General features: G+C 51.7%; 1 protein-coding gene across 1 annotated transcript in view; it reads left to right on the top strand.

The window, feature by feature from the left end:
- LOC140394975 (beta-1,4-galactosyltransferase 2-like) overlaps positions 1–27,017 on the top strand; it is a 79,975-nt gene that overhangs the window by 28,603 nt on the left and 24,355 nt on the right. Inside the window, exons 2-5 of the mRNA XM_072482243.1 lie at positions 9,958–10,047; positions 12,675–12,910; positions 20,911–21,098; positions 23,227–23,349. Of these exons, the coding sequence (XP_072338344.1) occupies positions 9,958–10,047; positions 12,675–12,910; positions 20,911–21,098; positions 23,227–23,349 (637 nt within the window). The remainder of the gene's footprint in view (positions 1–9,957; positions 10,048–12,674; positions 12,911–20,910; positions 21,099–23,226; positions 23,350–27,017) is intronic.

Raw genomic sequence — 27,017 nt, 5'->3', positions numbered from 1 at the left:
CATGCATGGTTAGACATCAGGCAGTGATCAGGTGATACGGGAGAGGGGGATATAGGGGAGGGGGGATATGGGGACGGGCTGTTGGTGGCTCACTTGCTCGTGGGGCCCCGACCTCTGCATCAGCAACCTCCCGGTCCTCAGGTCCGCCAGCCAGTTCCAGGGCCCTTTCCTCGTGTACGGTCAGTGGCCTCTCATCAGCGGGCCCTCCTCCAGTCCTCACATGCTCCCTATTGTTGTGTGCGCGCTTCTCCTGGGGGGGGGGGGGGGGTGGTGGCAGGGGTAAAAGGCAACAGTGTTAGGCAGGTATATGAATGCACGCCATCGGTTGCGCGTGCATTGCAGAGGTTAAGGTTAGGGCTGGATTCACTGGGGGATATGGGGGAGGGGGGATATGGGGGAGGGGGGATATGGGGGATATGGGGGAGGGGGGATATGGGGGAGGGGGGATATGGGGGAGGGGGGATATGGGGGAGGGGGGAATATGGGGGATATGGTGGAGGGGGGGATATGGGGGAGGGGGGGATATGGGGGAGGGGGGATATGTGGGAGGGGGGATATGGGGGAGGGGGGGATATGGGGGAGGGGGGGATATGGGGAATATGGGGGAGGGGGGAATATGGGGGAGGGGGGAATATGGGGGAGGGGGGGATATGGGGGAGGGGGGATATGGGGGAGGGGGAATATGGGGGAGGGGGGGATATGGGGGAGGGGGGATATGGGGGATGTGGGGGAGGGGGGATATGGGGGAGGGGGGATATGGGGGAGGGGGGATATGGGGAGGGGGGATATGGGGAGGGGGGATATGGGGGAGGGGGGATATGGGGGAGGGGGGATATGGGGGATATGGGGAGGGGGGATATGGGGGAGGGGGGAATATGGGGGAGGGGGGAATATGGGGGAGGGGGGATATGGGGGAGGGGGGATATGGGGGAGGGGGGGATATGGGGGAGGGGGGAATATGGGGGAGGGGGGAATATGGGGGAGGGGGGATATGGGGGAGGGGGATATGGGGGAGGGGGGATATGGGGGAGGGGGGGATTTGGGGGAGAGGGGATATGGGGACGCTCACCCTGCCTGCTCTGACGAGGTCGTTCACCTTCTTGTGGCACTGGGTGCCTGTCCGTGGTGTTAGGGCCACAGCGGTGACGGCCTCTGCCACCTCCCTCCACAGACGCCGGCTGTGGCGTGGGGCAACTCTGCGGCCGTGCCCGGGATACAGGGCGTCCCTCCTCTGCTCCACCGCATCCAGGAGCGCCTCCACATCGCGTGACTCGAACCTCGGGGCTGAGCGACGGCCAGCCATCAAGTCGGGTGTTGCGGTCGGGTGTTCCGGTCGGGTGGGGGGGAGCTGCGCGGCCTTATGAGCCGTCACGCCGTGCAGCGCGTATGACGCTGCACGGCGTGAACCACTGCGCAAGCGCAGATCCCGTTACGTCGCTGCTAGCCCATTTCGGGCCGCAGACTATCGGCCCATTTTTATGACGTGACGCAAGTGGGATTTGCGCCGTTTTTTGCGCCGATCGGCGGAGTTTCCGCCGATAACGGAGAATTTCGCCCAAAGACTTTAGGGCTGGTGGTGTTCCACTCAGCCATGATCGCATTAAATGGCGGAGCAAGGTCAAGGGACTGAATGACCAATCCTGTTCCTATGGTCCTGTTAGGAACAGGAGGAGGTCACTCAGGTCCTCAAACCCTCTCTGCCCAAACAATTCAGTCATGACTGATCTCCACCTTAACTCTGTTCACCCTCCATTGCTCCATATCCCTCGAGATCCTTATCCAAGATGCATCTCAGTCTTGAAAATTTCAGTTGGTCTCTCTGTGTATTCACAGTCTTTCGGGGAGGCAGGGTGGGCCGCGAGTGCATCAAAGGGGTGCGGGGACAGTCAGGGAAGGTGGGGGGATGGCTTGGGGATGTGGGCAGAGGGGGGCATCGTTTGTGTGTGATATAAAAAGTGCTTCCTCATTTGGTTCCCAAGCAGCCTAGATCTAACTCGAGGTTCCAAGACGAGGGAAACTAGGGGAGATGCAAAGAAACTATTGAATCCCTCTGACCAGTTTAACAATGATAAACAAAGGAAGTATAGATTGCGAGGACTCCTGCCGTGAGGGAGAGGAGTGGAACTGGATTCAAAAAAACTGGCACAAGAATGATGGGCTGAATGTCCTCTTTCTGTGTTGTAAGATCTTAAGATTCTATGAATGGCAACAGCTCGCAAAGTGACACCATTAAGCCCAGGGTGGTAGATGCAATTGATAATTAATCATTGCTGATATTCCTAACTTGGTAATGGGATTCGGGAGATGGCTCTGTACTGAATTCTGATGTTTGTTGAGCCACAAACTCCAGTCATTAAATTTTGCTGTCTGGGGTCCAGTTGAAAATAGATTCTTTCATCGCAGGATTTTAAGTCCCTAATAACATATTGAACGGGTAGCATTTGAAGCAAAGAACATCGTAGCAGATAGCGGAGGTAGATATGTAATGGTGAGTGGCAGGCTGGAGGGAATGGAGGTCGTGTTGGTTAATGTGTATGCCCCAAACTGGGACGATGCGGGATTTATGAGACGGATGCTGGGGCGTATACCGGATCTGGAGGTAGGAAACTTGATTTTAGGAGGGGACTTTAATACGGTGCTGGACCCGGGGCTAGATAGATCCAGCTCAAGGACCGGAAGAAGGCCGGCAGCGGCCAAGGTACTTAAGGGGTTTATGGACCAAATGGGGGGAGTGGATCCGTGGCGATTTCTTAGACCTAGGGCTAGGGAGTTTTCCTTCTCCCATGTCCATAAAGTGTACTCCCGGATAGATTTTTTTGTTTTGGGAAGGTCGTTGATCTCTAGGGTGGAAGAAGCTGAGTACTCAGCCATAGCGGTTTCGGATCATGCCCTACATTGGGTGGACCTGGAATTAGGAGAGGAAAGGGAGCAGAGAACACTCTGGCGATTAGATGTGGGACTGATGGCGGATGAGGGAGTGTGTGCAAGAGTGCGGGGGTGTATTGAGAGATACCTGGAGGTCAATGACGACGGCGAGGTCCCTGTGGGAGGGGTATGGGAAGCACTAAAAGCGGTGGTCAGAGGAGAGCTGATCTCCATTGGGGCCCACAAAAGGAAAACAGAGGCCAAGGAAAGGGAAAGATTACTGGGGGAGATTTTAAGGGTGGATAGGGAATTTGCAGAGACCCCGGAGGAGGAATTGTACAGGGAGAGGAGACGACTCCAGACGGAATTTGACCTTCTGACCACCAGAAAGGCGGAGGTACTGTGGAGGAAGGCACAGGGGAGGAGGTATGAATATGGGGAAAAGGCGAGTCGCCTGTTGGCTCATCAATTGCGAAAGAGGGCAGCAGCGAGGGAGATAGGAGGAATTAGAGACGAAAGGGGAGACACGGTGCGAAGGGCAGGAAAGATAAATGAGGTGTTCAAGACCTTCTATGAGGAACTGTATAGGTCTCAACCCCCAGAGGGAGAGGAGGGGATGCGGCAGTTCCTGGACCAATTGAGGTTCCCGAAAGTGGAGGAGCGGGGGGTGGTAGGCCTGGGGGCACCGATTGGGGTGGACGAGGTTATTAAGGGACTGGGAAGCATGCAAGCAGGGAAGGCCCCAGGACCAGACGGGTTCCCGGTGGAGTATTACAGAAAATATGTGGACTTGTTGGCCCCGTTGATGGTGAGGACGTTCAATGAGGCCAGGAAAGGGGGGACTCTACCCCCGACGATGTCGGAGGCGACGATATCGTTAATTTTGAAGAGGGATAAAGATCCGTTGCAGTGCGGGTCCTATAGACCCATTTCATTGTTGAACGTGGACGCCAAATTGTTGGCAAAGGTACTGGCATCGAGGATAGAGGACTGTGTCCCGGGGGTGGTGCACGAAGATCAGACAGGGTTCGTAAAAGGGAGACAACTGAATGTTAACGTGCGACGACTATTAGGGGTGATAATGATGCCCCCAGTGGAGGGGGAGGCAGAGATAGTGGCGGCAATGGACGCAGAGAAGGCATTTGATAGGGTGGAGTGGGAGTATTTATGGGAAGTGTTAAGGAGGTTTGGGTTTGGGAACGGGTTTATTAGCTGGGTTAGACTTCTTTATGGGGCTCCAACGGCAAGCGTAGTTACAGGTCGACATAGATCGGGGTATTTCCGACTATATAGGGGAACAAGACAGGGATGCCCGCTGACTCCATTGTTGTTCGCGTTGGCAATTGAACCTCTGGCCATGGCGTTGAGAGACTCCAGGAAATGGAGAGGGGTGATTAGAGGGGGAGAAGAACACCGAGTCTCGTTATACGCGGATGACCTATTGTTATACGTGTCGGACCCAGCGGGGGGGATGATAGAGGTTATGCGAATTTTGAGGGGGTTCGGGGATTTCTCGGGGTATAGGCTAAACATGGGGAAGAGTGAATTATTTGTGATACATCCAGGGGACCAGAGTAGAGAGATAGAAGGCTTGCCTCTAAGGAAAGTGGAAAGAAACTTCCGATACCTGGGGATTCAGATCGCTAGGAGCTGGGGAACCTTGCACAGACTTAATCTGACACGGTTGGTAGAACAAATGGAGGAGGACTTCAAGAGGTGGGACATGCAGCCTCTATCGCTGGCGGGCAGGGTGCAAGCAATTAAGATGATGGTCCTCCCGAGGTTCTTATTTGTATTTCAATGTCTCCCTATACTAATCACCAAGACCTTTTTTAATAAAATAGACAGGAGCATCACGAGCTTCGTGTGGGCAGGGAAAGTTCCGAGAGTAAGGAGGGGGTTCCTTCAGCGTAGTAGGGACAGAGGAGGATTGGCACTACCGAACTTGGGCGATTACTATTGGGCCGCCAATGTGGCAATGATACGTAAATGGATGATGGAGGGTGAGGGAGCGACCTGGAAAAGACTGGAGAGAAAGTCCTGTAAAGGGACGAGTTTAGAGGCGCTGGTGACGGCGCCGCTACTGATCTCACCTAAAATGTTTACCACGAACCCGGTGGTGGCGGCAACATTGAATATCTGGGGACAGTGGAGGCGGCAGAGAGGGGTGCGGGGAGCCCTGGTGGGGTCCCCAATCAGGAACAACCATAGGTTCGCCCCAGGAAGAATGGATGGAGGATTTCAGAGCTGGTACCAGTTGGGAATTAGGAGGGTGGGAGATTTATTTATAGATGGGACTTTTGCGAGCTTGGGAGTATTGGAGGAAAAGTATAAGTTGCCCCGGGGAAATTTCTTGAGATATATGCAGGTGAGGGCGTTTACTAGACAACAGGTGAGGGAATTTCCGTTGCTCCCGACACAGGGGATACAGGACAGGGTGCTTTCAGGGGTGTGGGTCGGAGAGGGCAAGGTGTCAGAGATTTACCGAGAGATGAGGGAAGAGGGGGAGGAGTCGGTGGGCGAACTAAAAGGAAAGTGGGAAGAAGAACTAGGGGAGGAGATAGAGGAGGGTATGTGGGCTGATGCCCTAAGCAGGGTAAATTCCTCTTCCTCATGCGCCAGGCTTAGCCTGATTCAATTTAAGGTGCTACATAGAGCACACATAACGGGAGCAAGATTGAGCAGGTTCTTTGGAGTGGAGGACAAATGTGGGAGGTGTGGCGGGAGCCCGGCAAACCACGCACATATGTTTTGGGCGTGCCCGGCACTGGAAGGGTATTGGAAGGGAGTGACGGGAGTGATTTCGCGGGTGGTGAAGGCCCGGGTCAAACCAGGCTGGGGGTTAGCTCTATTTGGAGTTGCGGAAGAGCCGGGAGTGCAGGAGGCGAAAGAGGCCGACGTTGTGGCCTTTGCGTCCCTAGTAGCCCGGCGCAGGATCCTACTCATGTGGAAGGAGGCGAAACCCCCCGGACTGGAGGCCTGGGTAAATGATATGGCGGGGTTCATTAAACTGGAGCAGATAAAGTTTGCCCTGAGAGGATCGGCTCAAGGGTTCACCAGGCGGTGGCAGCCATTTCTCGACTACCTAGGGGAACGTTAGAGGGAAGACAGATGACCAGCAGCAGCAACCCAGGGGGAGGGGGGGGGGGGTTTAGTTTAGTTTAGGTCAAAGATAAAGGGGTTTTGTTACTTGTGTATTGTTAAAAATTTCTGTATTGTTATTGTTGCGTTTGCTTTGTAAGAGGGGAAAAATTGTTGTTTGGGAAAAAAATTTCAATAAAACATATTTTTAAAAAATAAATAACATATTGCACGTGGAAAACTTTACCAATTCGGGGCGGCACGGTAGCACAGTGGTTAGCACTGATGCTTCACAGCGCCAGGGACCCGGGTTCGATTCTCGGCTTGGATCACTCTGTGCAGTCAGATTTTATTCATTGAATTGTAGTCACAGTTGACAGCAATGTAGGAAACACAACAGGCAATTTGTGCACAGCAAGCTCCCACAAACAGCAAGGTGATCATTTGTTTGGGTGATGATTGGCTGAGGAAATAAATACTAGCCCAAGACACTGGTGGCAATCTCCCTGCTTTTCTTCAGGTAGTGCTGTGGGATCTGTCATATTACTCTGCTGCTATAATGCTTGAACTTATTTACTCTAGAAGACACAAGGCACTCATAACATGGTGAGTTCATTTATTAAGACGAGGCACATGGGAACAGTTATACATAGGTAAAAAGCTTGAAGACATCAGAGCTGTGTGTGTGTGTGTGTGTGTGTGTGTGTGTGCTCTGCTCAAAACAAAAGTGTTACCAAGGGTGGAACGTTTCACCCAACCAGAGAATGCAGGGAGCCATTGACTTGGCGGGACTGGAACATATTCCCCTTCTAATGATGTCACGCTCATTTTTCCACAAGATCTAGTGCATTCACCTGATAGGACTGGTGAGATCTTGGCTTGATGTTTAATTAAAATGACGACACCTCCAACGGTGCAGCGCTCCCTCAGCAGTGCCCTGAACTGTCGGTCCAGGCTATCTGTCAAGTCTCTGGAAGGGTTTTGAGTCTCACAACCTCTGACTGTGAGTGCCATGGCCAACCAAGAAGGAACGTTGAATTAAAGCAAATTACTGCGGACTCCGAAACAGAATATGCTGGGCATTCTCGGCAGGTCTGAGGAGAGAGAGGAGGGAGCTAACTTTTCGAGTCTGGATGAAGGGGTGTTAACTTGTTACTGTTCCTGGTAAAGGAGTGAACCAAACAGTTAGCCGTGGTGGCAAGTACACGGCCATGGATATTGGCAGAGGACAGGTTTGGACTGTGGTACCCTCACCAGCACTCAGTCCCAGCATCAAATAGCTCACTGGGCCTCAGTGAATGGACTTCCACGTGAAGCCCTTGGCCGTGGGAGACGGCCACCATGTGCGGAGTCTTCGCCAGAGCCTGTGCCATCAGAGGAACACCGAGGAAATTGCTAGAAGCAACATTCTTGTGAGCAACCAAACAGACAATGAGCATATCGACAAAAAGCAAAACTGGGCCTTTTCTATTCGATATCCTGCGGCGAGAAAGCATGTCGCCAGCTCACGGACTGGAATGTTTAATTCAACAGCCCGTTGGGTGTGCAGCAGGTTTATTTATTAAAGATTGTATAACTCTTTAAACATTTGACAATTCATGAAAGGATTGCTGTTTTATGATATTGATATACCTTCAATTCACCGAGAGAGCGAGTGAACATAAGGCTTTATTAGTCGTGAACTTGCCTAGCCAGAGTTGATTGTGCAGATGAGTGGCCGGGTGGTGCATTGGTACTGTTGCAACATTAGAAAAGTGGCAGCCAATTCGCACACAGCAAACTCCCACAAACAGCAATATTAATGACCAGATAATGGGCTGGCTCCCCCAGCCCCATGTTTCTCGCCGGCGCTCCGTCCGCTGACGGCGGGATTCTGTCTTCCCGCCGCTTGTCAACGACATTTCCAATTGAAGCCAGCCCTCGGGAGGGGATGGACTGCCGGCGGAAAAAGTGAACCGCAACAAGGGGAGAATTCCTGCCAATGTTTTTGTGATGTTGGTTAGCCTGTGCCCCGGGGAGGTCGCCTCTGCTCTTCTTCAAATTAGTGGTCACCGGATCTTTTACATCTTCCCTCTGGAGTCTCGGATTAATGCAACACTGCCTCAGTACGCCACTGGAGCACCCGTCTATCTTCTGTAGTGGGACTTAAACCCATGGCCTTCTGACCCGGGCCCATGACCTTCTGACCCGGGCCCATGACCTTCTGACTCAGGCAAGATCTCTCCCCGCTGAGCCACGTCTGGTGCTTCAGGCAAGCACACAGCTTGTGACAAAGCCTTCCCGGAAATGAGAATGGAAAAGGTACTTAACACCCACACACAGCTTCTGTGAAGCCGTGCAGTGCTTGTATCGTCCCCTCCCCCACACCCCAAGCTCAAAGAGGTTTTGAAGCCAGATTAATGAGCCGCCTTGCTACTGTCACACAACAAGGCACTAAATCGTTATCAGAACCTAGATAGTCCTGTCTGCTTGTCAATGTATTTAAGGTCACATTCTTCTGGAGGATAAGGAAATGGCACTGTAATCCTCGCAGTTAATACCCTGGCACATTGTGCAACGGTACGGAGTTGTCTTGTGATTGAAGTAGAATGTGTTGTCAGCCAGGGAGCTTGTCAGTCATCCGCTGTGGCATCTCCCTGCCTTCGCTGTGACTGGAGGGAAGGGGAAAGTCCAAAACAGTCATTAGCAGCAAGCTGTCGGTACCTTGCGTGCAAAGTGTGTGTGTGTGTGTGTGTGTGTGTGTCTACTGTGAAGGCCCGAATCGGCCTTTGTTGCTGTGCTTCGTTCTCAGGATGTGGGATTTGATGCGACGCTGTTAAGAAGTTGAACTGCAGCCAGATCAGGAATAGGCCGATGTGAACCCAGCTGGTGTGCACTAGAATTTACAGTCCGCTCGAGCCTCCTCCAACTATATTTGGGGCATTTTGCTTGTCCACCCCCGCACCCCCCACATCACCCAGCTTTTAACTTCCCCAGGGGCACACAGCACGCACGGGTAAATACTCCCCGACAATGAACCCGCTTTAGAAAGCAGCTAAAAGTTTACTGGAGTCACATCTCCAGAAATCAGAAGGCTGAGCAGAGACCTGATGGTGGGTTTTAAGATTATGTATGGGTTCAATAGAGTGGACATAGAGAAGATGTTTCTAATCATAGGGTAAGAACTGTAGGCCATAAATATAAGACAGTCACGAAGAAACCTAATCAGGAAGTAAGGAGAGACACTTTACCCAGAGAGTGGTGAGGATATAGAATTGGCTCCCACAGAGAACAGTTGAAGCAAATTGTATAGAGGCATTTAAGGGGAAGGTGGGTAAACAGAGAGAGAAGGAAATGTGATGGAGAAAGGTGAGCTTCTGTTGTGTGTAGCTTCAAGCCATAATCACTTTCAGAAGGGGCGGCATGGTAGCACAGTGGTTAGTACTGTTGCTTCACAGCGCCAGGAACCCGAGTTCGATTCCCGGCTTGGGTCACTGCCTGTGCGGAATCTGCACCTTTTCCCCGTGTCTGCGTGGGTTTCCTCCAGGTGCTCCAGTTTCCTCCCACAAGTCCCGAAAGACATGCTTGTTAGGTGAATTGGACATTCTGATTTCTCCCTCTGTGTACCCGAACAGGCGCCGGAATGTGGCGACTGGGGGATTTTCACAGTAACTTCATTGCAGTGTTAATGTAAGCTTACTTGAGACACTAATAAAAAAAATTATTATTATCAAAATTATGTCACCATTAATAGTTTTACATATTTAGTGTCTTATGATGTATGTAAAGGCCTCACTCATTCACCTACTGTCAAGGCCGAAAGCTTCTAACCTTGCATTGCAACATTCACCTTACTTGAATGGTGATAGACCATCACCCCTGCACTCGTTGACCCACAGTGGCTCCCAGTGTGCTCAGTTCTCATGCTTATTTTCGGGCTCTGGGCATTTGCAATTCCAGTCGGCGTAGGCCTCGTGCAACTTTCTGCACCGTGGACATTTTCAAATTACTTCTCATTCTCCTTTATTGCAGATGCCCCAACCCCAAGCAATGGGACAGCAGTGATCAAATCTTCTGAAGCTACCCACTTGGAGAAATGTCCCAGTGTTCCACCAGAGCTTGGTAAGTGACGGAGGAAATCAACATGAACCAAACCTAGTTATGAGTGATCAGAATGTTGGTTGTCATCGCAACTTGAAAATCTCTCCAGTTCACTACTGGGAAGACTGAAGTCATTTATCTTCAGTGTCTGTCACAAACTCTGTCTCTCTCTCTCTCTCTCTCATCGCTCGCCCCCACCTCCCAGCCCCAGCCATCCAACTCCATCTCCCCAGAAACTGCCTGAGGCGTAACCTAATCGATCTCAACCTCCGTGTCACATTTGAGGTCAAGAGGCGCTTTCGGCCCCCTATCTGCTCCATCTCTGAGACTGCCCAATTCCTCCTGACTCCAGACCTGCCTCAGCTCATCTGCTCCTGAAACCCTCGCTCACCTTTCACTTTTAACCTTTGGTCTTGGAACATTCCGACATTCCCATCTTTCACCCTTCTCAATAAGAATTGATCCAAACCTCCCTGTCTCCTAACTCACGCGGTCTCGTTCAGCATCACCCCTGCGCTCGTTGACCCACGGTGGCTCCCAGTGTGCTCAGTCCTCGAGCTTATTTTCAAATCCCTCCATGAACTAAACGCTCCCTATCGCTGTAAATCCCCTCCAGTCCTACAACCATCTGAAGTGACTTGAGCTCCACCAATTCGGGTCTCTTCAGCTCCGTGCCTCCAGCTCTGGAATTCCCTCCCTAAACTTCTCTGCGTCACTCTCCTTTGAGGCATTCCTTTGAAACATATTTGACCAATATCTCCCCGTCTTGACATCTCCTTACATAATTTGGTTTGAAATTTTGTTCGATGACAGCCATGAATCGCCTTGGGAATTTTAACTTTGTTTAAGGTGCTGTATACATGCAAGTTGTTTCTGATTAACAGCCTGACAGGTTGAACGGCTCTTCCTGTGGTCATAACCATCGTTATGTCAGCCCATCGTGGCTCAGCCCCTTACAGTAGGGGGACTACAAAGAGCCAGAGGCACCGAGTGTAAGTCTCCTGCTGGAGGTTGTCCTGGAATTCCAAGTCATAGAATCAGAGAATCCCTACAGTGCCGAAGGAGGCCATTTGGCCCATCGAGTCTGCACCGGCCCTTGGTAAGAACACCCTACTTAAGCTCGTGCCTCCACCGTAATCCAGTAACCCCACCTAACCTTTTAGACACTAAGGGGCAATTTATCATGTCCAATTCACCTAACCTGCACATCTTTGGACTGTGGGAGGAAACCGGAGCACCCGGAGGAAACCCACGCACACACAGGGAGAACGTGCAGACTCCGCACAGACAGTCACCCAAGGTCGGAATTGAACCCGGGACCCTGGAGCTGTGAGGCAGCAGTGCTAACCACTGTGCCCCCCCCCCCCCCACCCCCCCGGGTCGGAGCAGCTGTCTCCTCTCATTGATGCTGGCTGGAATGAGGAGTTTGGAACCTGAACACTCTGACTCAGGAATATTACCCACTCATCCAAAGGTTGACCCCCAACCTTAGCCATTTTCCAACCTCAGCTACAGCGCATTGAACGGCACGCCTGCCTCCGAGGCCAAAGATTGTGGGTTCAAATTCCACTCCGGAGCAGTCTTGAGGGAAAGCTGTCCCATTGGACAAAATGTAAACAATCTAGACCCTGTCTGCCCTCTTGTGTGGATGTAGGAGATCCTGTGGCATTATTCCAAGAGTCCTCACCATCTTCCTGGTCTGGTGTTCATCACAAAACCCGACGTCACTAAAAGTAGATTATCGGGGGGTTTGCCGAGTGGGAATAGGCAGCCACACTTTCTTCGTTCCAAACGTGGCAGCACCTCCGAAATGCTCACAACCTCTCGGACAAGGCCGGGCCATTTATTTGGTTGCTGTTTGTGGGAGCCTGCTGTGCACAGGTTTGTTGTTGCGTTTCCCTACATTATAACACTTCCAAAGTACTTCATCGGTTGTGAAGGGAATATCCTGAAGTTGTGTACGGCACAATCTAAACGCACGTTTTATCCTTATTTATCTTTAGCCAGATTTAAAGGCTTGCGACTTTAAAGCCCATCCTCCCCCATTGTTCCTGAGACGGTTGTGAGCCGCCCACTTCACAATTGCATGACTTGCCAAGCCATTGCAGCTAAAATCCAACTAAATTGCTGTGAGTCTAAGATTTCCTTTCATGAACCAGGTGACAATCGGGTAGAAACTAGCATTTTATTCCGGTTAATTAATTAAATTTAAATTCCCCAGCCGCCATGGCAGGTTTTGAACTCGCGTCTTTGGGTCTTTAGTCCAGCACTGTGGTTTACTCGCCTCGCAACGTAGCCCCTGGTGGAGTAGTGGTAATGTCGCTGGACTAGTAATCCAGAGGTCCTGGCAAACACTGGAGGATTCCGGTTTGAATCCTCAGCAGCCGGTGGAATTTAAATTCAATTAGTTAATCTGGGTTTAGTCTCATAACGGTGACTATGACCATTGGTTGGGCCTACATGTGACTCCAGACCCTCAGCAATGTGGTTGGTTCCAAAATGGCCGAGCAAGCCATTCAATTCAAGGGCAATAAACGCTGGCCGTGTCAGCGATGTCCACATCCCGTGAGAGAGTAACGAAAGCTAGGTGCCGCCGTGACGCTTGAGTTGATTCAATTAACAAAGCTCTCCGGTTTTTTGGTTAACAGCTGGGCCCCTGAGGATCGTGTTCGACCAGGAGCAGTCGCTGGAAGAGCTAGCTACATTAAATCCCTACGTGGAGTTTGGAGGTCACTACAAGCCTCAGAACTGCGTCCCCCTGCAACGCATTGCCATCATTATCCCCTTCCGAAATCGGGATCACCACCTGAGGCACTGGCTCTACTACCTTCACCCTATCCTGCGCCGGCAGCAGGGCGAGTATGGGATTTACGTGATTGAACAGGTAGGAGTGACTTGTGATAGAACGAGGAACTACGTGGAGGGTCTGGAGTTGGTCTCCTTAGATTAAGGGGAAATTTGGATGGGGTGTTCAAAATCATGAACGGCTTCGATGAAACAAATGAGGAGATGCTGCTTTCAGCGGCCCAGTATCCAGACAACACGTAGATTTAAAGTGATTGGCTAGAGAACCAAAGGCGACATGAAGAAACATTATTGTAAACAGCAAGATGTTAGGATCTGGAATGTGTTGCCATAAAGGACAGTGGAAGCAGATTCAATCTAAAGAGAATTGGAGAAATACTTGAAGAGGGAAACAATTTAAGGTCTTTGGGAAAACAGCAGGGCAGTGGGATTAGTTGGGTAGCTCAGCAGAAGAGCTAAAAAAGATGCAGCGGTCCAAATGACCTCCTACATTACCATATCATTACCATGGTTCTATAAAGGTCAACTATAACTGTTGACCAAACCAGCCACATTTATCCAGGGACATGCTTCCGAAAGAGGAACTAATTTTCATGCAATCTCCAACGCCGTGTTAGCCAAAACTACTCCAGTCCCAACATTTTAATACCTTTGTTTGAAATTAATTGACTTTTTTCTCCACCGAACCATGAAGGAAAATATTGAAACTCAATAAAACAGATCAACAAATTTAAGGGGAAGTTAGATCAATACATGAATGAGAAAGGAAGAGATGGATACATTGCTCGACGTTAGGTGATGAAAGACGGATGGAAGAAAACCAGCATGGAGCTGTTGGGCTGAATAGCCTGTTTCTCTACTGTACACTGGATGGATGGCATCTAATGCAGGCAAAAGGGGTCTTGCCCACTGACTGGAGAGCTGACAAGAGCCTTGTACTCCCTCCTCGAGTGCACGTGACTAGCTGCGAGCCTTCCCTGGGATCAGTGGCCCTGGAGCTGAAACTCTCGTTGACTGCAGGCATGAAGTCTGCTCGCGGGACAGTCCACCCCAGGCGTACAGACAGAGGTAGGAAGATGGCGGGGTCCTCGCCTTGCACCCTCTAACCCAAGTAAATGCACCCCCTCCCCAAACTCACCATGGGGGAAGGAGTTAAACTCCTCCCAAGAGTGAAATTTAACACCATTAGAAAGTGAGCAATGACTTCCGGTTGCGGCTATGTGGAGCTAAGCCGCACGATTCGGCAGCTCCCGCGACCACGGATTTTCGGGCTCGCTAGAGGAGCCCCAACGGAATTTTTTTCACAGACAACCCGTGGGGAAGAGAAGAGGGGGGTCCTCTACCAACTTCTATGGACCGGACCCGAAGTGCAACGGCTAAAAAAGCGGCATTGGAGCAGCGGGAGAAGCGAGGGAAAAAAACCAAAATGGCGGCGGCTGGGGACAAAGCGGAGTGCGGGCCGGAGCTGCAGGAGTTCATCAAGCGCTGCTTCGAGGAGCTGCGGAAGGAGATGCTGGCGCCTATGCTGTAGGTAATTGAAGGACTAGGGATGACCCAGAAGGCCCACGAGGTAAAGATCCAGGAGGTACAGAAAAGAGTGAGTGAGAATGAGGACGAGCTCTTGGGCCTGGCGGTGAGAGTGGAGCAGCACAAGACGCTACACAAGAGGTGGGCGGGAAGACTCGAAGACCTGGAGAACAGGTCGAGGAGAAAGAATCTGCGGATCCTGGGTCTCCCAGAAGGAGTGGAGGGGGCCGATGCCGGGGCATACGCGAGCACGATGCTCGGGGCGATGATGGGCACGGAGGCCCCTTCGAGGTCGCTGGAGCTGGACAGGGCGCACCGGGTGCTGGCGAGGAAGCCCAAGGCAAATGAGCCGCCAAGGGCGATGGTGGTGAGATTTCACCGGTTCACGGACAGAGAGAGGGTCCTGAAATGGGCCAAGAAGGAGCGGAGCAGCAAGTGGGACAATGCAGAGATCCGAATATACCCGGACTGGAGCACGGAGGTTGCTAAGCGGAGAGCGGGTTTCAACCGGGCCAAAGCGGTGCTGCATCGGAAAGGAGTGAAATTTGGAATGTTGCAGCGAGCACGACTGTGGGTTACACACAAGGACCAACACTACTACTTCGAAACGCCTGAAGAGGCGTGGACCTTTATACAAACTGAAAAGTTGGACTCTAACTGAGGGTTTGTGAGGGTGGGGGTTGTTTGAGGGTTGAAGTATGATGGTTGTTGTATATAGGGGGTCAATCACACGCAGGAAATGTTATATGGGCTGGGGGAGAGAGACAAGGCCGCGACAGGAGCTGCGCCAGAGGGGGCGGGGCAGGCTTTGGAAAGCGCTGTTTTTTTTTCCCGCCCGCGGGAAGAAAGGCTGGAAGGGGAACGAAGGAACGTATATTGATTGGGAGACTCCCACACGGGGGGGGTCAAAGGGACGGCGGGGGAAGCCGGGGTCAGCAGGTGTCAGCTGACTTACGGGAGTGATATGGGGGGAGCAAAAAAAGCTAGACAGGGGTCTAGCGGGGAGGAGGGGAGGGGGGGAAGGGGGGGAGAAAGGGTTGCTGCTGCACTGGCCGAAAGGGAATGGGACACAGAAGAGGTGGTCGGGACGGAGGTCCCCCGGCTGGGGGACTGGAGGGCGAGGGAGACGCGGACACGGGACTGGCCCAGAAAAGGAGATGGCTAGTCGACGGGCGGGGGGGTCGACGGGCGGAGGGGAGGGAGGGGGGGGGGCGAGAGCCCCTCCAATCCGGCTGATAACGTGGAACGTGAGGGGCCTGAATGGGCCGGTGAAGAGGGCTCGAGTGTTCGCGCACTTGAAGGGACTGAAGGCAGACGTGGCTATGCTCCAAGAGACACACCTGAAGGTGGCGGACCAGGTCAGGTTAAGAAGGGGATGGGTAGGACAGGTATTCCACTCGGGACTGGACGCGAAAAATAGAGGGGTGGCAATTTTGGTGGGAAAGCATGGGTCATTTGAGGCCAAGACTATCGTAGTGGAGAATGGAGGAGATATGTGATGGTGAGTGGTAGGTTGCAAGGGACGTGGGTGGTGTTGGTAAATGTATACGCCCCGAACTGGGATGATGCTGGATTCATGAAGTGCATGTTGGGGCGCATTCCGGACCGGGAGGTAGGAGGCCTGATAATGGGAGGGGACTTTAATAGAGTGCTGGATCCAGCACTGGACCGCTCCAGATCAAGGACGGGAAAGAGGCCGGCAGCGGCCAAGGTGCTCAGGGGGTTTATGGATCAGATGGGGGGAGTGGACCCATGGAGGTTTGCAAGACCGCAGGCCAGGGACTTTTCTTTCTTCTCCCACGTGCACAAAGCCTACTCCCGGATAGATTTCTTTGTTCTGGGCAGAGCGCTCATCCCGAGGGTGGAGGGGACGGAGTATTCGGCCTTAGCCGTTTCGGACCACGCCCCGCACTGGGTGGAAATGGGGCTGGGAGAGGAGAGGGACCAACGCCCGCTGTGGCGGCTGGATGTGGGACTGCTGGCAGATGAGGTGGTGTGTGGGAAGGTGAGGGGGTGTATCGAAAGGTACTTGGAGGCCAACGACAACGGGGAGGTGCGAGTGGGGGTGGTATGGGAGGCGTTGAAGGCAGTGTTCAGAGGAGAGCTAATCTCCATCAGGGCTCATAGGGAGAACACAGAGGGCATGGAAAGGGAGAGGTTAGTGGGGGAGATTTTGAGAGTGGACAGGAGATACGCAGAGGCCCCGGAGGAAAGATTACTGGGGGAAAGACGACGGCTCCAGACGGAGTTTGACCTGTTGACCACGGGGAAGGCGGAGGCACAGTGGAGGAAGGCGCAGGGGGCGACCTACGAGTACGGGGAAAAGGCTAGTCGGATGCTGGCACACCAGCTCCGTAAGAGGACGGCAGCGAGGGAAATAGGGGGAATCAAAGATGGAAGGGGAGCCACGGTTCGGAGTGCGACGAAAATAAACAAGGTATTCAAGGCCTTCTATGAAGAGCTGTACAGATCCCAGCCCCCAGGGGGGGAAGAGGGGATGAGACGATTCCTAGACCAACTGAGATTCCCGAGGGTGGAGGAGCAAGAAGTGGCTGGTCTGGGGGCACCAATCGGGTTGGAGGAGCTGAGCAAGGGTTTGGGGAGTATGCAGGGGGGGAAGGCCCCGGGGCCGGACGGGTTCCCGGTGGAGTTCTACAGAAAGTACGTTGACCTGTTGGCCCCGCTACTAGTGAGGACCTTTAACGAGGCAAGAGAGGAGGGGACCCTGCCCCCAACAATGTCGGAGGCCACAATTTCCTTGATTCTAAAGCGAGACAAGGACCCACTGCAATGTGGATCGTACAGGCCGATTTTGCTCCTCAATGTGGACGCTAAGTTATTTGCAAAAGTGCTGGCCACGAGGATTAAGGACTGTGTTCCGGGGGTGATTCATGAGGAACAGACGGGATTCGTAAAGGGCAGGCAATTAAACACTAATGTGCGGCGGCTCTTAAACGTGATAATGATGCCATCGGAGGAGGGAGAGGCGGAGATAGTGGCAGCTATGGATGCGGAAAAGGCCTTTGACCGAGTAGAGTGGGAGTACCTCTGGGAGGTGTTGCGTAGGTTTGGATTCGGGGAGGGTTTATCAGCTGGGTTAAGCTCCTTTACAGAGCCCCGGTGGCGAGTGTAGTGACGAACCGGCGGAGGTAGGAGTACTTTCGGCTGTACCGAGGAATGAGGCAGGGGTGCCCCCTGTCCCCCCTGTTGTTTGCATTGGCGATCGAACCCTTGGCCATATCACTGAGGGAGTCTAATAAATGGAGGGGGGGTGGTCCGAGGGGGAGAAGAGCATCGGGTGTCGCTATACGCGGATGACCTGTTGCTGTACGTGGCGGACCCAATGGAGGGGATGGTGGAGGTCATGCAGACTCTGAGGGAGTTTGGGGAGTTTTCGGGCTATAAGCTCAATGTAGGGAAGAGTGAGCTCTTTGTATTACAGGCAGGGGACCAAGAAAGAGGGATAGGGGACCTACCGCTGAGGAGGGCGGAGGGGAGATTTCGGTATCTGGGGATCCAGATAGCCAGAGGTTGGGGGGCCCTACATAAACTGAATCTGACGAGGTTGGTGGAGCAAATGGAGGAGGACTTCAAAAGATGGGACATGTTACCGCTCTCGCTGGCGGGTAGAGTGCAATCGGTCAAAATGGTGGTCCTTCCGAGGTTTTTGTTTGTGTTTCAGTGCCTTCCCATCGTGATCACCAAGGGCTTTTTCAAGAGAGTCGGTAGGAGTATTATGGGGTTTGTGTGGGCGAATAAGACCCCGAGAGTAAGGAGAGGGTTCCTGGAACGCAGTAGGGACCGAGGAGGGTTGGAGCTGCCAAACCTAGGGAGCTACTACTGGGCAGCAAATGTGGCGATGATCCGCAAGTGGGTTATGGAGGGAGAGGGCGCGGCATGGAAGAGGATGGAGATGGCGTCCTGTAAAGGAACGAGCTTGGGGGCGTTGGTGATGGCACCGCTGCCGTTCTCGCAATCAAAGTATACCACGAGCCCGGTGGTGGCGGCAACGTTAAGGATCTGGGGCCAGTGGAGACGGCACAGAGGTGCAGTGGGAGCCTCGGTGTGGTCCCCGATCAGGGGTAACCACCGGTTTGTCCCTGGGAAGATGGACGGGGGGTTCCAGGGCTGGCATCGGGCAAGGATTAGAAGAATGGGGGACCTGTTCATTGACGGGACATTTGCAAGCCTAGGGGCACTGGAGGAGAAGTTTGAGTTACCCCCGGGAAATGCATTTAGATATATGCAGGTGAGGGCTTTTGTGAGGCGACAGGTCAGGGAATTCCCGTTGCTCCCGGCACAAGAAATTCAAGACAGGGTGATCTCGGGTGTATGGGTCGGGGAGGGCAAGGTTTCGGCAATACACCAAGAGATGAAAGAAGAGGGGGAAGCCCTAGCAGAAGAGTTGAAGGGTAAATGGGAGGAGGAGTTGGGGGAGGAGATCGAGGAAGGTTTGTGGGCTGATGCCCTGGGTAGGGTTAATTCCTCCTCCTCATGTGCCAGGCTCAGCCTGATACAATTTAAGGTGGTTCACAGAGCGCACTTGACGGGGGTGAGGTTGAGTAGGTTCTTTGGGGTAGAGGACAGATGTGGAAGGTGTTCAGGGAGTCCGGCGAACCAGGTCCATATTTGGTTTTTGGACCCCCCAGCGGGTCGGAGAATGGCCGTTGGCTGCCGTGAATCCCGCCCCCGCCGGTTGCCGAAGTCTCCGGTACCGTATATTCGGCGGGGGCGGGAATCGGGCCGCGCCGGTTGGCGGGCCCCCCCGCTGGATTCTCCGGCCCGGATGGGCCGAAGTCCCGCCGATAAATTGCCTGTCCCGCCGGCGTAAATTAGAGTACCTATTTACTGGCGGGACAAGGCGGCGTGGGCGGGTTCCGGGGTCCTGGGGGGGGCGCGGGGCGATCTGACCCCGGGGGGTGCCCCCACGGTGACCTGGCCTGCGATCGGGGCCCACCGATCCGCGGACGGGCCTGTGCCGTGGGGGCACTCTTTCCCTTCCGCCTCCGCAACGGTCTCCACCATGGCGGAGGCGGAAGAGACTCTCCCCACTGCGCATGCGCGGGAAACTGTCAGCGGCCGCTGACGCTCCCGCGCATGCGCCGCCCCGACATGTCATTTCCGCGCCAGCTGGCGGGGCAACAAAGGCCGTTTCCGCCAGCTGGCGGGGCGGAAATCCCTCCGGCGTCGGCCTAGCCCCTCAATGTTGGGGCTCGGCCCCCAAAGATGCGGAGCATTCCGCACCTTTCGGGCGGCGCGATGCCCGTCTGATTGACGCCGTTTTGGGCGCCAGTCGGTGGACATCGCGCCGTTTGGGGAGAATTTCGCCCCTGATTTGTGACAGGCTTTGGGGAGTCAGGGGGTGAGTTACTTATTGCTCCAGAATTCTCGGCCTCTGACCAGCTGTTGTAGCCACAGTATTTATATAGCTGGTCCAATCAGTAGTAACTCCCAGAATGTTGATAGTGGGGCATTCAGCGATGGCAATGCCATTGAATGTCAAGAGGGGCTGGTTCGATTCTCCCATGTTGATGATGGTCATGGTCTGCCGCAAAATGTTACTGCCACTGACCAACCCAAGCTGAATGTTATCCGGGTCTTGTTGCCTCGGGGTTACTTGTCTAAGGAGTGGCGAATGGTTCTGAACACTGTGCAATCATCATCAAACATCCCCATTTTCAACCCGAGAGGGAGAAAGGGGCCATTAATGAAGAGGCAGAAAATGGTCGGGTCCAGAACACCACCTGAACTCCTGCAGCAATGTCCTGGGACTGAGATAATTGACTTCCCAGACCATAACCATCTTCCTTTGATCAGGATACTGCATCTGCATTATCTTGCTTTTATTTCAACATCTTCCTTTGTGTTGGGTATGACTCTGACCCAATGGAGAATTTCTCCCTCGTGTTTTTGAGGCCTGGTCACTATTATGTCAAAATGTGGCTGACTTTTTATGCAACAGCTGGCTCTCACGAACAACGATGTGTTAACAATCAGATCATCTATTTTAGTGATGTTGGTCAAGGGATAAATATCAGCCAGGATGGCACAGTGGTCAGCACTGCTGCCTCACAGCTGCAGGGACCTGGGTTGAACTCTGACCTCGGGTCACTGTGTGGAGTTTGCACTTTCTCCCCGAGTCTCTGTGGGTTTCCTCCGGGTGCTCCGGTTTCCGGTCCAAAGATTGTGCAGGATAGGTGGATTGGCCGTGATAAATTGTCCCTTAGTGTCCAAAAGGACGGGGATGGGGCGGGAGCCTGGGTGGGATGCCCCTTCGGAGGGTCGGTGCAGACTCGATGGGCCGATTGGCCTCCTTCACTGTGGGGTTTCTATGGATTCTAGGACACTGCAGAGAGCACTTCCCTGCTGTGCTTCGAAATAATGCCACGGGATCCTTTATGTTGGCTGAGAGGTCAGACAGAAACTCAACTCAATATCTCGTGTGCCTGAGTGTTTCTAATTTCAGAGCTAGAAGCTGAGGCTGGAGGTTAGGCTGAAGGGTGCTTGGCATGTTGCTGCTGCCGTTTTTAATCTGTTTGTAACTTTAACCAGGCCGGTGAAGGCACCTTCAACCGAGCAAAGCTCCTCAATGTCGGATTTGTGGAAGCATCAAAAGAGAAGGACTACGATTGTTTCATATTCAGCGATGTTGATATCATACCCGAGAACGACAGAAATCTCTATCGCTGTTCTCAGAATCCACGACACCTGGCGTGTGCCATGGACAAATTTGGATTCAAGTAAGTACCTGAGCTGAGGCCGCGCAACCGGAATCTTGGCCTTTTCAGTTCCCCTCTTTCTCTTCTCTTTCCTCCTCTTCTTGATTTTGTTTTGCCTCATCTCCATCGACTCTCTCACCTGCCCCACCACTCCCTCGCTGCCTGCATCCCTCTCTCCTTCCCTGTCCCCCTCCGGCCTTCCTTGGCCCACGTCTCCCCTTGCTCACTCTTCCCCCCCCCCCCCCCCCCCCCCGCTCCTTCGGCCTCTCGCTCCCTCACCTTGTCTACACTTTTCTCTCCTCATTGTCCCTCCCTTTTCTTTTCCTTGGCAATATTTTTCACTTTAACCACCCATAGGAACAACAGGAAGCTTTAAATCTTCCAGGCCCCACATTTCTCTGGTTTTATACATTGTGGTCTATCTAACAATTGTATAACTGGAGCGTCTTCGACCCTGTCATGTGAGAATACCTTTAAGAAATGGGTGTTTATAAATGGGTGAGTATTTAAATATCTGTAGTGAGAGTACTTTTAAGTGTTTACTACTGCAGTGATGTCAGAGAGTGGGTGGAGCTGGGCTGTCTGTCAGCTTTTTACTTCCGTTTTTGAGCAGGCTGCAGGATGTGTTTTAGTTTCATTTTCAGTGTTGGAGCTGAAGCCAGACCAAGCAGGTGTACTGCTGTTCTCTCTGCCATCAAAAGACTATCTCTTGATCATTTGGTGAATTCAGAATTATAAATGTTTTCAGTAGTGACTTTAAGCTGATGTGCTTCTGAGAAAGGTTTTGTTTTTAAGTCGTATGGATGTTAAAAGGAAAGCTTAAAGGATCACTTAGTATTGTAGTCTTTGGGGGTTGTATTTGAATTAATGGTTGCTAAGATGATCACTGTATGTTTTAAAAAGGTTAACTTGAATTTATAGAATAAACATTGTTTTGCTTTAAAAAATACTTTTCCATTTCTGCTGTACCACACCTGTAGAGTGGGCCGTGTGCTCCCCATACCACAATCTATTAAAAGTTGTGGGTCAGGTGAACTCCATGATACACTTTGGGGTTCTCTAAACCCTGGCCCATAACAGACCCCCTTGGGTCAAAGCAGTGGCTCGCTGAGTCATACCAACCAACTCACTACTTTGATGCCCAGTGTGTGTTCTGTTTGTTGTTGGAATTGAGTTCTGTGGTGGAAACTCACTGCAGTTCCTGTTGCCCTGACACAGGCTGGTTCTGTGCATGTGTGTGAATTTTGCACAGGGACTGATTCAGCAGTAGAGCCTCTTGTGGCTGAATAGTCTGCCCACTGTCATGGCTACTCGTTCAAGCTAGTTATCCTGATGAGGAGTTAGTTAATTCGGGGGGAAATGGGAAGAAAATGGACAGAACAGTGGCATTTTTTTTAAACCTGCCGATCTAACGTTGCTCCAATCTTTCAAATTGGTTGTGAGCTTTTGTGTGTGGGGACCGGATCAGTTGTCACCGCGGGGCAATGAGTGGTTTCATGTGTTGAGTGAGTCTCATGTTTCTGGTGTGTTATCAAAGGAGCTGTAATTGGAGTAATGAGAGAGTTGGTTTCTACACGATTAAACTAGACAAGGTATATCATTTTTAGGTAGGGGCAGAATTACAGCAATGGGAGAAACCGGGTGTTGATGAGACCCAGCACTGGGTTGAGCGCCTCACTGTTGTAGCTGGCCGCCTCTTCCGATAAGACATTGTTGGCCTCACAGGTGAGCGTGAGAGCACCAGCTGGAGAAATCTCCAGCATAGATCCCTCACCCAACATTTATCTCATTGATGTTCGTGGGATCATGCTGTGTACAGTTTAGGCTCTGCATTTCCTGACCCCCAAACGGCACTTCAGAATTTGAGTCAGAATATAAATGAGCATCATTTCCTTTTCTCACTGCGACCCTGGTGCCAACCCTCTTGTCGCTGCCCTTGTTCCGTGGCATGGATCAGTGCGTCTGACCATCTCCCTGTCAGGAATCCCTGTTGCTACCTCTCTCCAGACTATCGCAACCCCGGCTGCTGTCTCCAGCCAGAGAGACTCGCACAAGCTGTCACTGGATTGAGCCTTTGTTTCCATGGAGCACAAATTTACTGCCTAAGAGATGTGTTGCCTGATTTACTTTGTGTCTCTTTTTAATCCAGGTTGCCGTACACGGGGTACTTTGGAGGAGTTGTGGCGTTTACGAAAGAGCAGTACTTGAAAATAAATGGTTTCTCCAACAATTACTGGGGCTGGGGGACTGAAGATGACGACACCTACCAGAGGTAAAATGAAACGGATGGTTTTTTTTTCACACGGGCATCATCCGGAGTGAGGGGCCTTGTGGCGCAGTGGGTGCTGGACCTAATCCCGAGCCGGAAGCTTCCGGTTCGAGTCCCACTTCAGGACTTGATGGCCCATGGAACTGCGTTAATAGTGTGGCCAAACCAGTGGGTTATCTGCCCGCGAATCCTTCCAATACACCTGATTCCAGCTGGTAACAGCGGGAGGGTTTCCTGCTCAGCCGAACCGCAGATATCAGCGGCAAACGCCTACAATAATTATGGACCAATTCACTGGAAGTCCATGGTTGCCAACACCCTCTCTGGGCACAGTGCCGGCAGGAGGAGGAATCAGGAAAAATGAAATGAAATGAAATGAAAATCGCTTATTGTCACAAGTAGGCTTCAAATGAAGTTACTGTGAAAAGTCCCTAGTCGCCACATTCCGGCGCCTGTTCGGGGAGGCTGGTACGGGAATCGAACCATGCTGCTGGCCTGCCTTGGTCTGCTTTCAAAGCCAGCGATTTAGCCCTGTGCTAAACAGCCCCATCAGGAGCATGCATGTTTGCTGATACTCCCAAGTTGTTGAGTAATGTCATCTCGTATCTGCCTATTTTTATATTTTAGACTTTGGACAGATTTTTGCACCGTTTTTAACATTGGAAAATGGATTTGCTGCTCTTCTGGAGTTTAGGGAGCTGTCATTGACCCTACACAATGGTTTGGTTGGTAGCACATTCTCACTTCTTCTGAGTCCGAAAGGCTTAGGTTGAAACCCCACTCCAGGAAACTGAGGGCCTGACTGCCAGTCGAGTGGGCCCTAAAAGATCCCCCGGCATTATTCCGAAAAGAGTAGGGGCTCTCTCCCCAGTAGCCTGGCCAACGTTTATCCCTCAACTGACATCATCAGCAAAACCCAGTTAGCTGGCCTTATCTCTGCGTTGTTTGCGGGAGCTTTCTGTGCGAATTTGTGGCTGCACGCTTCCTGCATCAACAACGGTGACTGCACCTCAAAAGGTACTTCATTGGTTGTGAAGAGCTTTGGGACATCCCGAGGCCATGAACGGGGTGCTCTGTAGATGGAAGTCTGCCCCCCAGGTTAAATCTCAATTCTCATTAATCATGCCATGCTGGTACTAACACATCTTAGAGTTTGAGTTTCCTAAAGATCAGTCCACCCATTAGTTGGCACGTGCATGATGGGCCGAATGGCCTCCTTCTCCTGTAGAATTCATACGCACATAGAACTCAGGAGGAGGCCATTCAGCCCTTCGAGCCTGTTCTGTCATTCAATACGATCACAGCTCATCCAGTTGTGTCTCAATTCTATTTTGCTGCCTGTACCTCCGAACCCTTAATTGCCTTGTCTGTGGAAAATCCACCGAATTCTTGGCTGAATTCAGTGACCCTGCCTCCACTGCTCTCTGAGGAAGAGAATTCAACAGATTGATGACTCTTTGAAAGAAACAAATTCTCCTCATTTCCATCTTAAACAGCAGACCTCTTAAACTTAAACTGTCTCCTGGTTCTAGTCTCTCCCACAGTGGAAACCTCCTCCTGGTATCCACCCTATCCCAACCCTCTCAGGATCCTGCAGTTTTTAATAATATCACCTCTCATTTTTCTAACTTCCAATGGGTGCAGGCCGAACTTTTCTTCATAAGGTAAGCCCTTCATTCCAGTAACCAGTCCAGTCAACTGTTCTGATGTGCTGGATCTTGCGTAAGGAACTGGAGCAAGAGTGTGCTTTGTGGCCCCTGCTCCACCTTTCAACGTAAATACGATTCAACAGGATCTAGCTAAACTCCACATTCCCGCATTATCTCCACGTTCCTCATTTCTCTTAGTGCACAAAAATCTATCAATCTCAGCCTTGACTGACATAGAACATAGAACATAGAAAAATACAGCACAGAACAGGCCCTTCGGCCCACGATGTTGTGCCGAACCTTTGTCCTAGATTAATCATAGATTCTCATTGAATTCACAGTGCAAAAGGAGGCCATTCGGCCCTTTGAGTCTGCACCGGCTCTTGGAAAGAGCACCCTACCCAAACTCAACACTTCCACCCAACGCCAAGGGCAATTTGGACATTAAGGGCAATTTATCATTGGCCAATTCACCTAACCCGCACATCTTTGGACTGTGGGAGGAAACCGGAGCACCCGGAGGAAACCCACGCAGACACGGGGAGGACGTGCAGACTCCGCACAGACAGTGACCCAAGCCGGAATCGAACCTGGGACCATGGAGCTGTGAAGCAATTGTGCTATCCACAATGCTACCGTGCTGCCCTTGAGAACAAATAAATCTACACTATCATTTTACTGTAATCCATGTACCTATCCAATAGCTGCTTGAAGGTCCCTAATGTTTCCGACTCAACTACTTCCACAGGCAGTGCATTCCATGCCCCCACTACTCTCTGGGTAAAGAACCTACCTCTGATATCCCTCCTATATCTTCCACCTTTCACCTTAAATTTATGTCCCCTTGTAATGGTTTGTTACACCCGGGGAAAAAGCCTCTGACTGTCTACTCTATCTATTCCCCTGATCATCTTATAAACCTCTATCAAGTCGCCCCTCATCCTTCTCCGTTCTAATGAGAAAAGGCCTATCACCCTCAACCTTTCCTCGTAAGACCTACTCTCCATTCCAGGCAACATCCTGGTAAATCTTCTTTGCACCTTTTCCAAAGCTTCCACATCCTTCCCAAAATGAGGCGACCAGAACTGTACACAGTACTCCAAATGTGGCCTTACCAAAGTTTTGTACAGCTGCATCATCACCTCACGGCTCTTAAATTCAATCCCTCTGTTAATGAACGCGAGCACACCATAGGCCTTCTTCACAGCTCTATCCACTTGAGTGGCAACTTTCAAAGATGTATGAACATAGACCCCAAGATCTCTCTGCTCCTCCACATTGCCAAGAACTCTACCGTTAACCCTGTATTCCGCATTCATATTTGTCCTTCCAAAATGGACAACCTCACACTTTTCAGGGTTAAACTCCATCTGCCACTTCTCAGCCCAGCTCTGCATCCTATCTATGTCTCTTTGCAGCCGACAACAGCCCTCCTTACTATCCACAACTCCACCAATCTTCGTATCGTCTGCAAATTTACTGACCCACCCTTCAACTCCCTCATCCAAGTCATTAATGAAAATCACAAACAGCAGAGGACCCAGAACTGATCCCTGCGGTACGCCACTGGTAACTGGGATCCAGGCTGAATATTTGCCATCCACCACCACTCTCTGACTTCTATCGGTTAGCCAGTTCGTTATCCAACTGGCCAAATTTCCCACTATCCCATGCCTCCTTACTTTCTGCATAAGCCTACCATGGGGAACTTTATCAAATGCCTTACTAAAATCCATGTACACTACATCCACTGCTTTACCTTCATCCACATGCTTGGTCGTCACCTCAAAGAATTCAATAAGATTTGTAAGGCAAGACCTACCCCTCACAAATCCGTGCTGACTATCCCTAATCAAGCAGTGTCTTTCCAGATGCTCAGAAATCCTATCCTTCAGTACCCTTTCCATTACTTTGCCTACCACCGAAGTAAGACTAACTGGCCTGTAATTCCCAGGGTTAGCCCTAGTCCCTTTTTTGAACAGGGGCACGACATTCGCCACTCTCCAATCCCCTGGTACCACC

The sequence above is a fragment of the Scyliorhinus torazame genome, chromosome 18, assembly GCF_047496885.1.
Source record: "Scyliorhinus torazame isolate Kashiwa2021f chromosome 18, sScyTor2.1, whole genome shotgun sequence".
In the NCBI taxonomy this organism is placed as follows: domain Eukaryota; kingdom Metazoa; phylum Chordata; class Chondrichthyes; order Carcharhiniformes; family Scyliorhinidae; genus Scyliorhinus; species Scyliorhinus torazame.
The sequence above is the reverse complement of the archived record's forward strand: the minus strand, read 5'-3'. Positions and strand labels throughout refer to the sequence as shown.